The sequence below is a fragment of the Salminus brasiliensis genome, chromosome 1, assembly GCF_030463535.1.
Source record: "Salminus brasiliensis chromosome 1, fSalBra1.hap2, whole genome shotgun sequence".
In the NCBI taxonomy this organism is placed as follows: Eukaryota; Metazoa; Chordata; class Actinopteri; order Characiformes; family Bryconidae; genus Salminus; species Salminus brasiliensis.
The window spans coordinates 87,308,054-87,321,876 of NC_132878.1; the positions used below are offsets into that span (position 1 = coordinate 87,308,054).

Below are 13,823 nucleotides of genomic sequence, written 5' to 3' on the forward strand. Positions count from 1 at the left end.
CAAACAGTCAAATCTGATCTGGGCAAAAAATCGTAACAGATGAATGAGGCTTGTAATGTGAACGTAGCCTTAGATACTGCACATGCAAGAAAACGGTTTTAAAAATATGATTAAAAACAAAACATCAGTCCAGAAAATCTCTTTCTATGGTAAAGTGTGTGCATTTGAGTGCTATACCTCAGGTGTACAGTGCGGATTAGCGTGGCGGCTAGGCTAGCAGAGACTTTCCCAGTGTTGCAGACTTGGCTGAGGCAGGCCAGGACCTCAGCATGAAAGGCTGGCAGGAAGTACAGAATCTGAACCAATCGCTGCTGATGCTCCTCCGGCAACACCACAACGCAGCCCTCCTGAGGATCTACACACACACACACACACATACAAACACACACACAGTTAAACTTTGAATGCACACTAGTCAAGGAAAAGAAGAGAAAGAGCTCCCCTCTCTGGTAGCTTTACAAAACTACTACTACTATTACTGAGACCTGAGGAAACCAGTGCAGAGATTGGGTGTGCGCAAGTGTGTGTGTGTGTGTGTGTGTGTGTGTGTGTGTGTGTGTGTGTGTGTGTGTGTGTGTGTGTTGTGTAAAGGGGAGAGAGAGAGATAGAGAGAGAGAGAGAGAGAGAGAGAGAGAGAGAGAGAGAGTGTTCTCCCCTGTAAGTGATCACAGATAGACAGACATTATTAGCTGTTGACGCACTCTGCTGATGTCACCGGGGTTCTGGCATACAAAGGGAGCGTTGTGCTCTGGAAACATGAAACTACAGAGAGCTTATATCACCCAGACACACACACATTCAGAGGGAGACACCAACACAGATTCACTTTCTCTCTCTCTCTGAGACACATACATAGAGAGAGGAAAAAAAAGCACTTTCTCCATCACGCACACATACCAAAAAAAAAAAAAAAAAAAAGTATTTGGACACCTGCTTAATCACTGTTTCCTCCAAAGACAATCAAAATAGTTTATCCTGGTTTTGTTTGAGTAACTCTCTGTCAAGTTGCTGAGCAACCTAAACCTACTGTTAACAAACTGCATGGGAAAGTATTGGAGATTCACGCCATCTGGTGGCTTGAAGCCATCACTTGCTTACAAAAGCAAAAGTCATCAGTTCCAATTCGTTCCGCTGTCCGCTGGTGTTCAGCAACAAATAAACTAGGAAATTGTGCCCTCAATCACACACAAATTCCACTTTATTATTCGGACACTCAAGAGAAAAATGGCCAGTGTATTAAACCGTGCCCTTAAATGTGAATAGGGAGTCATTTCAGAGACCAAGTCTGATTTCAAGCTGTGTGTGGACTGTGCGGACATGTCAAATCCGATCTTTATCATGCAGATTTGAGTCACTTTCGTATGTGGTCCTAGGTCGGATACACATCGGACTCATGGGTATGCTGCACAAATGTGAATGGTCAGTTTGGATATGATTTCTTTTTTATTTTATTTTTTTTATTCTGTTCCAATTCAGATGGAGTCGACACTGATTCTGATGCAAAACGATCCAAATGAGTTGATTCCTGATTAATAAATAAATAAATAACAGGACGCAGATAAATGTGAACACAATTCTATTATTTTTCTGCATTTGTCTGATCCTGAGCAGAATGTACAGCTCTGTACGGTTCAGAATTCATCCTGCAAGTCACATCATTGATAAACACCAATGACTCAGTGTTCATACATTCTCAAGCCATAACAGTGCCTCCGCCATGTTTGACTGCAGAAGTAGTATTGTTTTTGCGCCACACCAACCATTGATTCCCGGTGTGGGTGACTATGCCGCGCTACACCAATAAGAGTCCTTGGGAAAGACTCCTAACACTAGGTTGGCCCACCTTTGTAATAAGAGCAATCTTGTAAGTCGCTCTATTAAAGACTTTGAAGACTACCTACTCCTGCTAGACAATGACAACCGCACAACCTTGCAATGCATCTTGTGCAGAATTGAGTCCAAAGCACTGGAGTCGACTCTCAATTTAACTCTTTGTGGGACCGAATCCATTCCTTAATCTATATTTAATGCCTGTAATGTCTCCAAGCATACAGAATGCCTCACCTTTCAGTACTTCAAGTAAGGTGACATGACATTTCTGCAAACCGATCATTTTATTTCTTACAGATTTACAAATCAAAATTTTCCTTCAAAAAACTGAAATATTGAATAAAAGCACAGTAAAGAAAAGCAGTGACATAAAGGGAGAATCTGTAAGGCTGTAAAAGTGTATATTGTGTAAAGTGTGTGTGGGTACGTTTGTGTGTCTGTGATTACCGTAAAGGCTGCATGCGTGCGTCTGCAGACTGCGCAGCAGGTCTTTGTTGCCCCATGCGGCGGCCGACTGCACCGTCTGCAGGAGCTGTGCTGAGAGTTGAGGATTACGACCACCCAACTGCACCAACTGCACCGGCAACGAAGCCAACCAACGAGCCAAAATCCTGCTCCTGAGAAAGGGAGGGAAAGAGGGAGTGAGGGAAGAAAGAGAGTGAGTGAGAGTAAAGGAGAGAACAAAAGGGAGAGAGATAAAGATAGAGCAAGAGAAAGAGGGGAGTGGAGAGTGTATACGAGAGAGAGAGAGAGAGAGAGAGAGAGAGAGAGCAGAAGAGCAAGAGAGGGGCAGAGGCAGCCATTCACATCAGCCAGAACTACTACTTCTTCCTCAGCATAAAAGTTCTACACAGTAGCGGTATCCTTCTACGCTTTGCAGCCCAAGACTACAAAGCCGGTAAGCGAATGCTAGTGTAGCTTCTGTTTTAGAATATGTGAATGAATGTATTCTATAGACACATTGAGGTTTTTCATTTTTAAAAACATTGTTGGGGCTCAGAGTGGTCCAGTGGACTAAGGCTGCCACCATGTTCCGAGAATCGGTGGTTCGAATCCCGGGTCATGCTGCTTGCCATCAGCAGCCAGAGTCAGAGGGAGCACAATTGGCCTTGCTCTCTCAGGGGTGGGCTGATGGCATTTCCTCCCCACATCGCTCCTGGTGTGATGTTGGTCAGCCTAGGTGTCTGTTAGCTGTTGTATCAGAGCTGGGGAGCCGTGCTTCCCTCCTAGCTGCCTAGCGATGCTGCATCAGCAGCAGTTTGAAAAGAGGGCGGTGTTCGTTCTGCCCCACCTGGTGTCAGAGGCATTGCTGGTGGTGGTGGTGTTTATGTAGCTTTCCTATATATTTCTAAAGCATGTAAATGTTGTATTTACGGAAATGAGATGGGTGGCAATTTCACATTGGTGCAAAGTTAGCCTACCATCTCCCAGTATCAACCAAAACTCAAGATTTCAATATAAACAACATGTCCAAATGTTTGTGGACACCCCTTCTAATGAATGTATTCAGCCACTCTAAGTTGCACCCCCTGCTGACACATGTGCAAATGCACACGCACACACAGCTTGTCTAGTCCTTGTATTGCCAATAGAATAGGGCTGTCTGGAGCAGATAAACATGAACCTATTGGCACTATGCTGCCTAATGTCAGGTGTGGGCTAAAGGGGTATAAAGCCCCCAGCATTGAGCTGTGGAGTTGTGGAACTGTGTTGTCTGGAAGGATGGATGATGCTCCATCCAATACTTTTGGGATGAGTTGGGAGTTGGTGATGAGGTGGGTTGGTGATCATCCAACATCCTGACCTCACCAGCTCTCTTGTTGCGAAATGCAATCAGATCCTCACAGCAATGCATCACTTTAAAAGCTACTAGAAAGCATTCCCTGGACAGTAGAGACAGTTACTTCAACAAAAGCAGGACAAACTTTTTTTTTAATTCCTCCTTGATTTCGGAAGAAACAATGAATGAATGAACAGGTGTCCCAATACTTTTGTCCACACAGTGCACTTTCTGTATTTAGTTTACATTCATACTGTATGTGTTTTTCCTGAATATTAAATGCAAGAAATGGTATGCCTGCATGCCTGCAAGTGTATGTACATGTACGTATGTGTGTACCTGGCAATATGAGGCTGCTTCTGGTGCTCTTGTATGTAGAGTTGGCTAAAGAAGCGCAGCAGAAGGGTGCGGACAGACAGGCTCAAGTTCTTCTGCTGGTACTGAACATATACAGCCTGTAGCAGCTCCTCTGCCACTGCTGAAAGCACAAACACACACACCAAAAATGAGTTGAGATTTCTAAATGTAACATCATTTGAGACAAGCATGTATTGATAGATGCCTGCAGTTCACAATAACGATAGGAGACGACTTCACGCTGCCATTACTTGTTAGCTACTTGCTAGGAAAACTCAAGAAGCCAAATAATGTCAGACACCAACACGTCTTGATTGATGGATGAGCCTTTGAGTCGGAGTCTCACCTCTGCTTCGCTGGGTGACGATCGTCCTCCAGACCACCTCCAGCAGGGCTGCCAGGTGCTTGGAGCTCAGCTTGCCCCCATTGGACAGCGTGTCTGTGACGAATGCTCGGATTGGGCCGAGCCAGTCGGCATCCTGGCCGGCGACGTTGTCCAGCCCTCTCAGGCTGAGCGTCACCATCACCTGACACAGCATGACGTTCAGAGCCAGCGGCTCCACGTTTCCCCCGGCAACACCACCACCCACCACCTGCTGCCTGCTCCTACAGCAAAACAACATTCAGACTTCAGTTAGATGCTTTAACTGGGAGCAACCAGAGCCTATTTAAGGGGAAGACCTGGCTACATCCTTTTCCTTCTAATATACCAAAACTACAGAGAGACTTCTGGGCCATCTGAGAAGGTGTAAAGAGTTAAAAACATTTTAGGTGAACTCTGCAAGATCAGTGCTAGTCATATTTTATAATAATTTTTTGGTATTTGGGAAATGTCAAAGGGAACAATGTCAGGAATCAGGACTTTTTCTTCTTCAGGGATATGTAGGTAGGTATACCTAAAGTCTTGGGTACACCGCAGATTATAAAAAGTATAGCACATCTTAGAGGCTACCCCATGTACGAGGCTTGTAGGCTTCTTATACGAAGTTCTGCTCAATTGTTAAAGGTGACTCAGGGGAAAAAAATAAGGGGAAAAGTCACGTAAACATAGTGTAACCCCATCTTAAATGAGCCATCACCCTATGGTTAGGAATTCACAGGTAGAATTCAAGGCGCCACCAAAACAAGTAGGAAAGGACCAGGCACTGAGGAATCAACCAATCACATTCAGATTTTAAGTGGGTGGGACCAATTTCCTACAAACCTCTTCACGCTTACATACTACTAAAATCCCATAGGCAAGCTAGCAGAACTCAGCATTGGATATTTCCCTCTTTTTTGACCCAGTTTTGACACTTGCGAGAACTGAAGGTTTCCAGTAGTCTCGGTAAGTCACTGCAATAACAAGACTGCAAAAAGTGAGTGTGTGTCAGCAAGAGATTCCACAATGACTGGGGATAAATGAAGCTATACAGCTAAAAATACAAAGTTGAACACATTTCTAAACAATTCATGCATGACTGGCTTTAATTCTTGGAAAAGTAGAAGCAAGTCAAAGTTATATAAAAAAATATTTTAAAATATATAAAAGTTGAAAATGATAGACATGTTACCATATCTATTTATTTTTCCTTCTTAAGTGCATTTTTGTGTATGGAAATGATTAACCCTTAACAAACTGCCCACATTTCTATTTGAACCCATACATTTGGGCTGTCTTCTGGAAGCTCTCTATAGGGGCCTAAAAGACATAAGTAGCACATCAAGTAGTTCTTACTAGATAAACCCTGAAACATATTCATGCAGTCTTCTACAACAGAAAGACTGCTCTGAAGTGCACACACACACTAGCAGTGTAGAAAAGACACACTAAATAGCAGAAGTAGCTTAAATAGCAACATATGGTAGCAAATTTTGTGTCCTTCTCGTCTAAACATTTAGAGGAACATTTAGCAGATGCTCTTACTAGAAAATAATCCCTAGCTTGTGTAAATATGTCTAAAGATAACCCTGAGCTGAGGTATTGCCAGTGCTGAAGGAAGGGGCAATTGGATTCTGGCAATTGTGGGACTGACACTATAAAACAGGATGCATTCTTAATGGCGTGTCCAGTTAAAGTAAAGGTAAAAAAAGAAAGAATGAGTTTTATATATATACACACACACGACATAGGGGCAGTGAGCACACACACACCCAAAGCGGTGGACAGCCAGAGAGACAGAGAGGGTGAAGGGCCCTGCTCAAGGGCCCAACAGTAGCTTGCTTAGCACGGGTATCGTTTTTTTAATTCTACACATAACTCAAGCCTACATTTGTATGACTAAATAAATGATTAAATACATAAATTAATTTCATAACATAAATTTAATGTCCAGGTTACATTTAGACATTTTTATTGTCCAACAGTATTTACAAAGCATAAAATAATATGCACAGCAGATCTCCATTAAATATTTCACATGAGGACGACGCCAATTTACTCATTTGCATCTTAAAAAAAAAAAAAAAAATATATATATATATATATATATATATATATACCAAAAAAGTAAACAAAACAAAAAAGCTAAGCCTTCAGCCTTTCTGTTAAGATATTTAAGCCTCAATGTGATGCACACGCCTAATACTTATAAATATACTACTATATGTTAGCTGTTGTAGCAGCACTCTCTCTTGTCCAGCCAGTGAGGAACAGTGGGCTAAATACCTGATTAAACTCAAATGCGACTGCAAAGACTTTACTAATTAGCTCATTTTTCATTTCACAGTTTTTAGGTCAACATTAAGACAATGCTGACCAACAAGTAATGGGATCTGTTTATCGTGAACATTATCATAAACAAAATATTTTCATTTGGTTTATACATCATATTTTAATAGTCTGGAACATGTATACTATTTTAAGGTATAGAAGTCCTAAGGCAGTCTTAACAGCCAGGGCACCTTGCATATACAGCATGACACACACACACACACACACACACACACACACCTCTTTATGTCAGTTTTCTTTTTGTGCCTGGCCACTTCCAGCTGACTGTAGGGAAAGTTCTTCATGAAGTGCTGCTTGAAGTCATTCAGATACGAGCTCCGAAACCAGGCATCCTACACAGCACAGGAGACATTCAGTGTGTAACCGTGTCCTTCATATTCGACCCAACAACAGCATTAGGACAACTGCTCTCGTTTACACTTTTTCAGAGCAATGTTTGACTCTTATTGTTACTTTTTCAACTAAGTTAAATAAATATCTTAAGGTTCCTCATAAGGGGCCTTTTCACTAATACTGTCTGATTAATATGGACCAGAGTGCTGCAAAATATACACAGTGGCCTCCTTAGCTTGGTCAGCTTTTTTGTTGTTAAAATTTAGAGCTAAAAAAGTCAATCAATTGAGAAAAGTAGCAGTTTATGCCTTAATTAAAATTATTATCAGCTGAAAAAAAATGCTTTTGTTTTTACTTATTTTATTTCTTTTCAAAAGAGAGACATTTTACATATAACCCAATGAACATTTCTTTATGAGGTAATGTGTAATAATAAGAACAACAACAAAAAAAAAGTGGAAGATTGTGAAATACTGTGAAACTGTGACATTTTCTTAGATGGTTATAAATATCATGAAAATCTCATATCTTTGCGACCCTAGCTAAATCTTAATGCGTTTTGAGCATTTGGCATGTACTTATAGATATGCGATTGGTCACTCCTCTAATTCCAGTGTGTTAGCAACATTAGCCTAGCATCTTCCATTCTAAACTAAAAAAACAAAAAAAAAAAACATAGGTCAGATCTCAAACATGTCTTGCTGATTGACTGCATCTGAGGGAAGTAAATATTTTGCCGAAGCGTGTAGATATGGTTGTGGTGGTGATAGCTGTGCGTTTACATACAAGCAAATCCTGTTGATCTCTTTGAGGCACGAGCCGGCGCAGTAGCTGCAGTATTGTAAGGATCTGGAACATGAGTGCCATGGCCTCCTCCGAAAGCAAGTGGCTGCTGTCAGCCTGCGTTCTGTCCCCACCCATGGCCTCCATCCACACCTCCAAAAGTAGCGGCACCAGCGTCTCTGCAAAGCCCTGCACTGTTTCCGCCGAGCACAGCTCCTCACTCACTTTGGCCCCGGGCTCCGATTCTGGCCTGCACACACGCAGCACAATTAGGATAGAAAGCTCTCCTTAAATTTTCCAAAAATGCAGCATTGCATAAAAAAACAACACCACATAACTGTAAGCAAAGACTGTAAGGCTATATTTTTAATTGAACAGTGTTTACAGTGTGTGGCTGTTTTATTTTTACAAACACAAAGATCAGATCGGATTGGATTGGTATTGGCTGATACTCTACCTTAAGAGACTCAGACCGATCTAATTTTGCTCATGCTGCCTAAACTATGTCGTGGGAAGACTCCCACCACATCTGGTGGCTGGTTAGAAAAAAAACTATGGTAGAACCCATTATGAAAAGTTAGTTATGGTACATCCAGCAGTTTTAAGCGTCGTAAAACAAATAGACATGTCAAACCGTAAAGGCAAGACTGAATAAGGTTGGTAAGGAAATCCAAGACATGAAACCCTTGTGTCTTGCTTGGGAAGTTTCTGACATTACACGTCATTACATTAAAACCAAGTATACCTCAGCCGATAGGTGGAGTGTGGTGTGGGCTTCACTCCGGAGTTCTCAAACACACTGATTCCTCCTTTGCTGAAGATCTGCTCTTCCCAGCTGATTTCCAAAGGTGTGACCACTCCTTTCTCTCCACTCCACATCCCCACTCCACCTCCACACGCCACACCATCTTCTGTGGGTCTCTCCTCCACTACTGCCTGTAGAAAACGGCCTAACCTGAACACACACACACGCACACACACACACGTTACAGTGTACATTCATGTGGTGCACAGGCAGAAAAGCTACATAAACTACTACACAGCAGGTCAGCAGGTTTATGTGACTCCACCAGAAGGTGTTGATACATTGCACATTGAGTAAACATCAACAGTGCAGGCTAGAAAAAGTAAGTGAACTAATGTTCACCCGATACCTAAAACAAGATAATAATGAAAGTGTGGTTTCAACCAGTGCTTTGCAAACTAGTCCGGTTACTGACAAATGAGTTCTTCCAGAGAAAGATTGTTATGGGTGAACAGTGCCTTGAAGCATACAAGCATTCAGAAGACCTCAGAGGACGTCTAATAGCGAAACATGCACCCAACAAATGCACCCACTATATTTGGAAGAAATAGAAGACTGCATATGCAGCGAATAACGGTGCAAAGTTCCTCCTCAATATTGTGCAAATCTGTGTCAATTTGCAGATACATTAAATGTTTGATGGAGGCGATTCTTGTTAAATATACGGGTTCACTTACTTTTTCTAGCCTGCACTACGGATGTTTCCTCAATTCGATCAATAAAAGAGATACAGTACAGACTATAGAACTGTACAACTGATTGTGTGTTATTAGTTTAGTTAGACTGTGTCTGTTTGTGATTGTAATTTAGGGTGTGTTTCTACCAGTAGTTTGGTTCCCTTAGTCTGAACCAAGCAAGAAAATGATACTGTTATATTTTAGCCCTGGTTTGCTTTGCGTTCATACTGACAACATTAAGGGAAAAGGTGGTGTGTGGAGCATGTATGACAGGCTGCAACTAGAGGTCTGCGGGTCCTACGTAACGCATGCAATAACTAGCGGGAAAAAATAATTTATACAAATTCTAACCACTGGACCCTTAAATCTGGCTTATTAAATCATGCCGTTCTGATATCATTATTAGACCACATTTCTGATCATGTACACATTAATTAATAAATGATTGCCATGGAATGACCATGTTAAAGCTGTAAAATGAGTGTTGTAGAGTGTGGTTTGAAACACAGTCCCGCTAAACTAAAGCATTACATTACATTACATTACAGCATGTAGCTGATGTTCTTACCCAGAGCGACCCACAAAGTGATAATTATCAATACCAATAACTCGTATTACACAGGTGTGCCTATGTAGTATTAGGAGTCTTGCCCAGGGATAAATAAAAAATTGGTGTAGCGCAGCACAGCCACCCAGACTGGGATTTGAACCTTAGTCTCCGATGTGGTAAGGTTGCTCATTGGCAGGTAGTGGTGTTATCTGTTGTGCCACACCAGATTACCTAAAGACAGCATTTACACTTGCTCTAACAAACTGCACTAACGGATCAATCGTACCAGGGTCCGTTTTACTCCAACCAAAGCTGTACAAGTACAATCACACCCTTAGATAATGATCAGACGGCATTTCATAACTAATCAGCGCAGAAATCCAGGTATTTTTTCTGTATTTATAGAAGACTAATCTAGCTAACAAGTAATGGAAGCAAACTCCTTAAAACAGTTAAGGAAATCTCCAGTTATTTCAGTACCTGAGCAGGACAGTGAGTCTCCACTGCTGAGCTGTAACAGAGCGGCTGGTTGTGATGGACAGAGCATAGTTCCCCTTCCCTGTTCTGTCCCCCGCAGTCCCGCCCAGTCGCCTCTGTGAGATGAGCTCCAAAAAGTTGGTCAGCAGCTTCGTGTGCCTCTGGGACAACAGGGCGGGATAGTGCTCCAGAAGAACGTCCAGCACCCGCAAAGCGTCCTCCTGGATGCCTGCTGAGATGTGGGTCATGGCGCAGGTGAGGTGGGCGCTCAGGAGGGGGAAGAAGGGCGCGACGCGCTCAGCGGGTATGCACTGAGCCACGAAGCGCAGGAGCCGCACCGCTGCCGTCCGAACGGCAGCATCTTTGTCAGTGAATAGCGCGGCCACCTCGGTCAGCACCACGGAAGCATGCTGCTCCACCAGAGAGGGATGCGCTGACAGCAGCTCTCGCAAACCCACCAGAGCCCCCTGCTTCACATTGCTGTTGTAGTGGTGCAGCTGGGATAGCAGGTCCTGAAGAACAGAGAGAAAGATCTGATGTTAACTAGATGTTGACTACTTCAACTGATGTTAGATGTCATCTACTCCAGCTTACATTAGCTAGACGTTTACTACTCTGGCTGACGTTAGCTAGACGTTTACTACTCTGGCTGGCGTAAGCTGTACATTAACCACTCTGGTTGACGTCAGCTGGACGGTAACAGTTCTGGCTGATGTTAGCTGGACGTTAACCACTCTGTCTGACGTTAGCTAGATGTTAACCACTCTGGCACACGGCAGCTGGACAGTAACAGCTCTGGCTGATGTTAGCTGGACGTTAACGACTCTGCCTGACGTTAGCTAGATGTTAACCACTCTGGCTGACATTAGCTAGACGTTTACTACTCTGGCACACGGCAGCTGGATGGTAACAGCTCTGGCTGATGTTAGCTGGACGTTAACCACTCTGCCTGACGTTAGCTAGATGTTAACCACTCTGGCTGACATTAGCTAGATGTTTACTACTCTGGCACAAGGCAGCTGGACGGTAACAGCTCTGGCTGATGTTAGCTAGATGTTAACCACTCTGGCTGACATTAGCTAGATGTTTACTACTCTGGCACACGGCAGCTGGACGGTAACAGCTCTGGCTGATGTTAGCTGGACGTTAATCACTCTGCCTGACGTTAGCTAGATGTTAACTACTCGGGCAGACGGGGTCTTGAGAGTCAGAGATAAGGCAGTATAAATAAACCTTAATGCTGAGCTGCCGGTGTGTGGTAGGCCCGCTGTCATCCCGCTTCAGCTGCTCAGGTAAATGGATGCTCCTAGATCTGAAGTTGGTGTCAGTTGCGTTCTCAGCCTTGGGCTTCTTCTTGCCAACTTTTAGTTTAACTTTTTGAAAATCATCCTGTCTTTTCCTCTTCTTGGTCATTTTCCCAGTGCTGTGAAAAAAGGACAAAACAAAAACTGCACATGTAAAACACCTTATTAGATACATCTTTATATGACGCATATTCAGCATTCAAAATCACCTGGACACAGCAAACACCCAGTCAAAGACTCAAAACCATAGTTTCCATCACAATCTTCAAATTCACTATGGGTAAACTAGGGGTTTCCGTGACAGATACAGATACTGATGTTCAGTAGACAATGAACTGACATTGGCATGTAATAGATTGGGCTTGTATTCTTTGGCCATATATTTAAAATGTATAAATAAATAAATGAACACTTACAGAACATTTCAGCAAATAAAATACTAAACTGACACACTGAACACACGGAGGCGCCAAATCAGAGTTTGGGTTTGCAGTTCTTTTATCTAACTGGAACCAACTGGAGCAAATATTCTGAAAAGTCCAAAAGCACAGAGCTTCAAATCAATGATCAGGAAGGCCGTGTTCAGTGAAGTAGAAGATTTTAATGGCCCCTGACATTTTTTTAGATATTGATACATAAATAAAAATACTTTTAACAGCTGGTATAGAGGTTTATTTTACTTTATTATTATTGTTATTATTAAGTTTATTACAAACAATAAAGTTATATCAGTATTTATCAAGATGATGAGTTAGATGCGTTATGCAAGACAATTATTAGGTCATATTGGCTATTTATACATTTTTATATAGTCTTGATACATGAGCAAATGTTTATGTATTGGTCCTTCAACATGGTCCATCACTACATCCTAAGTATGACCAACCTTAGTTATCAGTCTATGAGAAAATGTCCAGAAAATAAAATCTGGCTGGTCTACTCAGTATGTCAGGCATAGACAGGAGGTCAGATAAATCAAAAGTTGAGTGAGGGTAAAAGGTGAGGGGGACCTCATGCAGTTGTGACAGACAGTCTGACAGTCATGGAGCTCCCTATCCATTCCTAATTCATCAAAGCTGCCCTGATATGATAGGCTGCACATATATACAATATATAAAAGCTGTTGGATGCACGTGTGCAGCTCTACTATAGTCTTATATACAAAAGCCTCCTGATGATCTCTTCTGTAATCACACTAATAGAGGTTTCATACACTGAGAGCAAAACCAGCATGCAAGGGCTTCTCCCTCGCTCCCCATAACCATGCCGAGCCATGCAGGTCTCATTCCCACAGTGTGAAACATTAGATACTCACACGGCCGGGCGCTGCTGGGGTCTGGGCCTAAATAAACCGGGTCAAGATTTATTTACAATTATTTTCTCCAAAAAGCTCAAAATGTGTTTCTGATCGATTGTTCATTTGGGGTCCCTCACGGATAAAAGCTGTGGACGCCGTCGCACATGCCTGTGTATAATAAGTAGCTAAAAAAAATGAAGCAATTATTTTTATTCCAACAAATACAACAATTTTATCATATTAAAATTACTATTATCCTAAAGTCCCTTAAGCAGTGTATACTGTAGGAAAATGTGAAATAGGACATATAGCTAGCGGCATATCTTTGTCTTGCCTGAACGTGCGACTTTTCAACATAAGAGTCTTCATGCGTTTTCATGCTCGTCCATAGCAAGTGCTTCAAAATCTTTCTTTATTTTCTAGCTAATTTTGTATCACAAAGCCTTACGCGTATATGCAGTAAGAAAGCACCTAAACTGTACACATTTATGGAAATGTATATTTTTAATGTTCTTCTAAAGTACAGCTACATTTTTCAGATAACTAGGTCACTTGATTGATCCCAGATGGAAAGTCACGTGTTAAAATAGGAGCAGACTTACTGCAATACAGATATATACATATATATATAAATATATATAAAATGATAAAATAGCAATTAGAAATAGATGCAAATTAAAAGCGGTGAGCAGTAAAGTGGCTATGCACTGTGATCTACAAGCAGTATGAACTGTATTGACATAAGGTGGCAAGTACAATGTATGTAGCTAAGCATTTTATTTTAAAATAACTATATGGTGCCCCTTATAGTATTTACCGAAATCGCACACCACACTCCAGCTCAGTAGGTGCCGGTAATACGCCTTAAATTGATCTGTCAGCAAGACTTTTATTTTGAAAGCCGGAGACACCGCTTC

The 13,823-nt window shown here is 42.0% G+C and overlaps 1 protein-coding gene across 1 annotated transcript in view; it reads right to left on the reverse strand.

The window, feature by feature from the left end:
- The window catches only part of tex10 (testis expressed 10), a 37,000-nt gene extending 23,967 nt beyond the window's left edge, over positions 1 to 13,033 (reverse strand). Inside the window, exons 1-10 of the mRNA XM_072692236.1 lie at positions 12,925 to 13,033; positions 11,539 to 11,728; positions 10,309 to 10,817; positions 8,542 to 8,751; positions 7,800 to 8,046; positions 6,900 to 7,012; positions 4,314 to 4,573; positions 3,950 to 4,088; positions 2,278 to 2,447; positions 178 to 355 (exon numbers count right to left, since the gene is read on the reverse strand). Of these exons, the coding sequence (XP_072548337.1) occupies positions 178 to 355; positions 2,278 to 2,447; positions 3,950 to 4,088; positions 4,314 to 4,573; positions 6,900 to 7,012; positions 7,800 to 8,046; positions 8,542 to 8,751; positions 10,309 to 10,817; positions 11,539 to 11,718 (2,006 nt within the window). The 5' untranslated portion in view covers positions 11,719 to 11,728; positions 12,925 to 13,033. The remainder of the gene's footprint in view (positions 1 to 177; positions 356 to 2,277; positions 2,448 to 3,949; positions 4,089 to 4,313; positions 4,574 to 6,899; positions 7,013 to 7,799; positions 8,047 to 8,541; positions 8,752 to 10,308; positions 10,818 to 11,538; positions 11,729 to 12,924) is intronic.
- Positions 13,034 to 13,823: the final 790 nt, after the last annotated feature.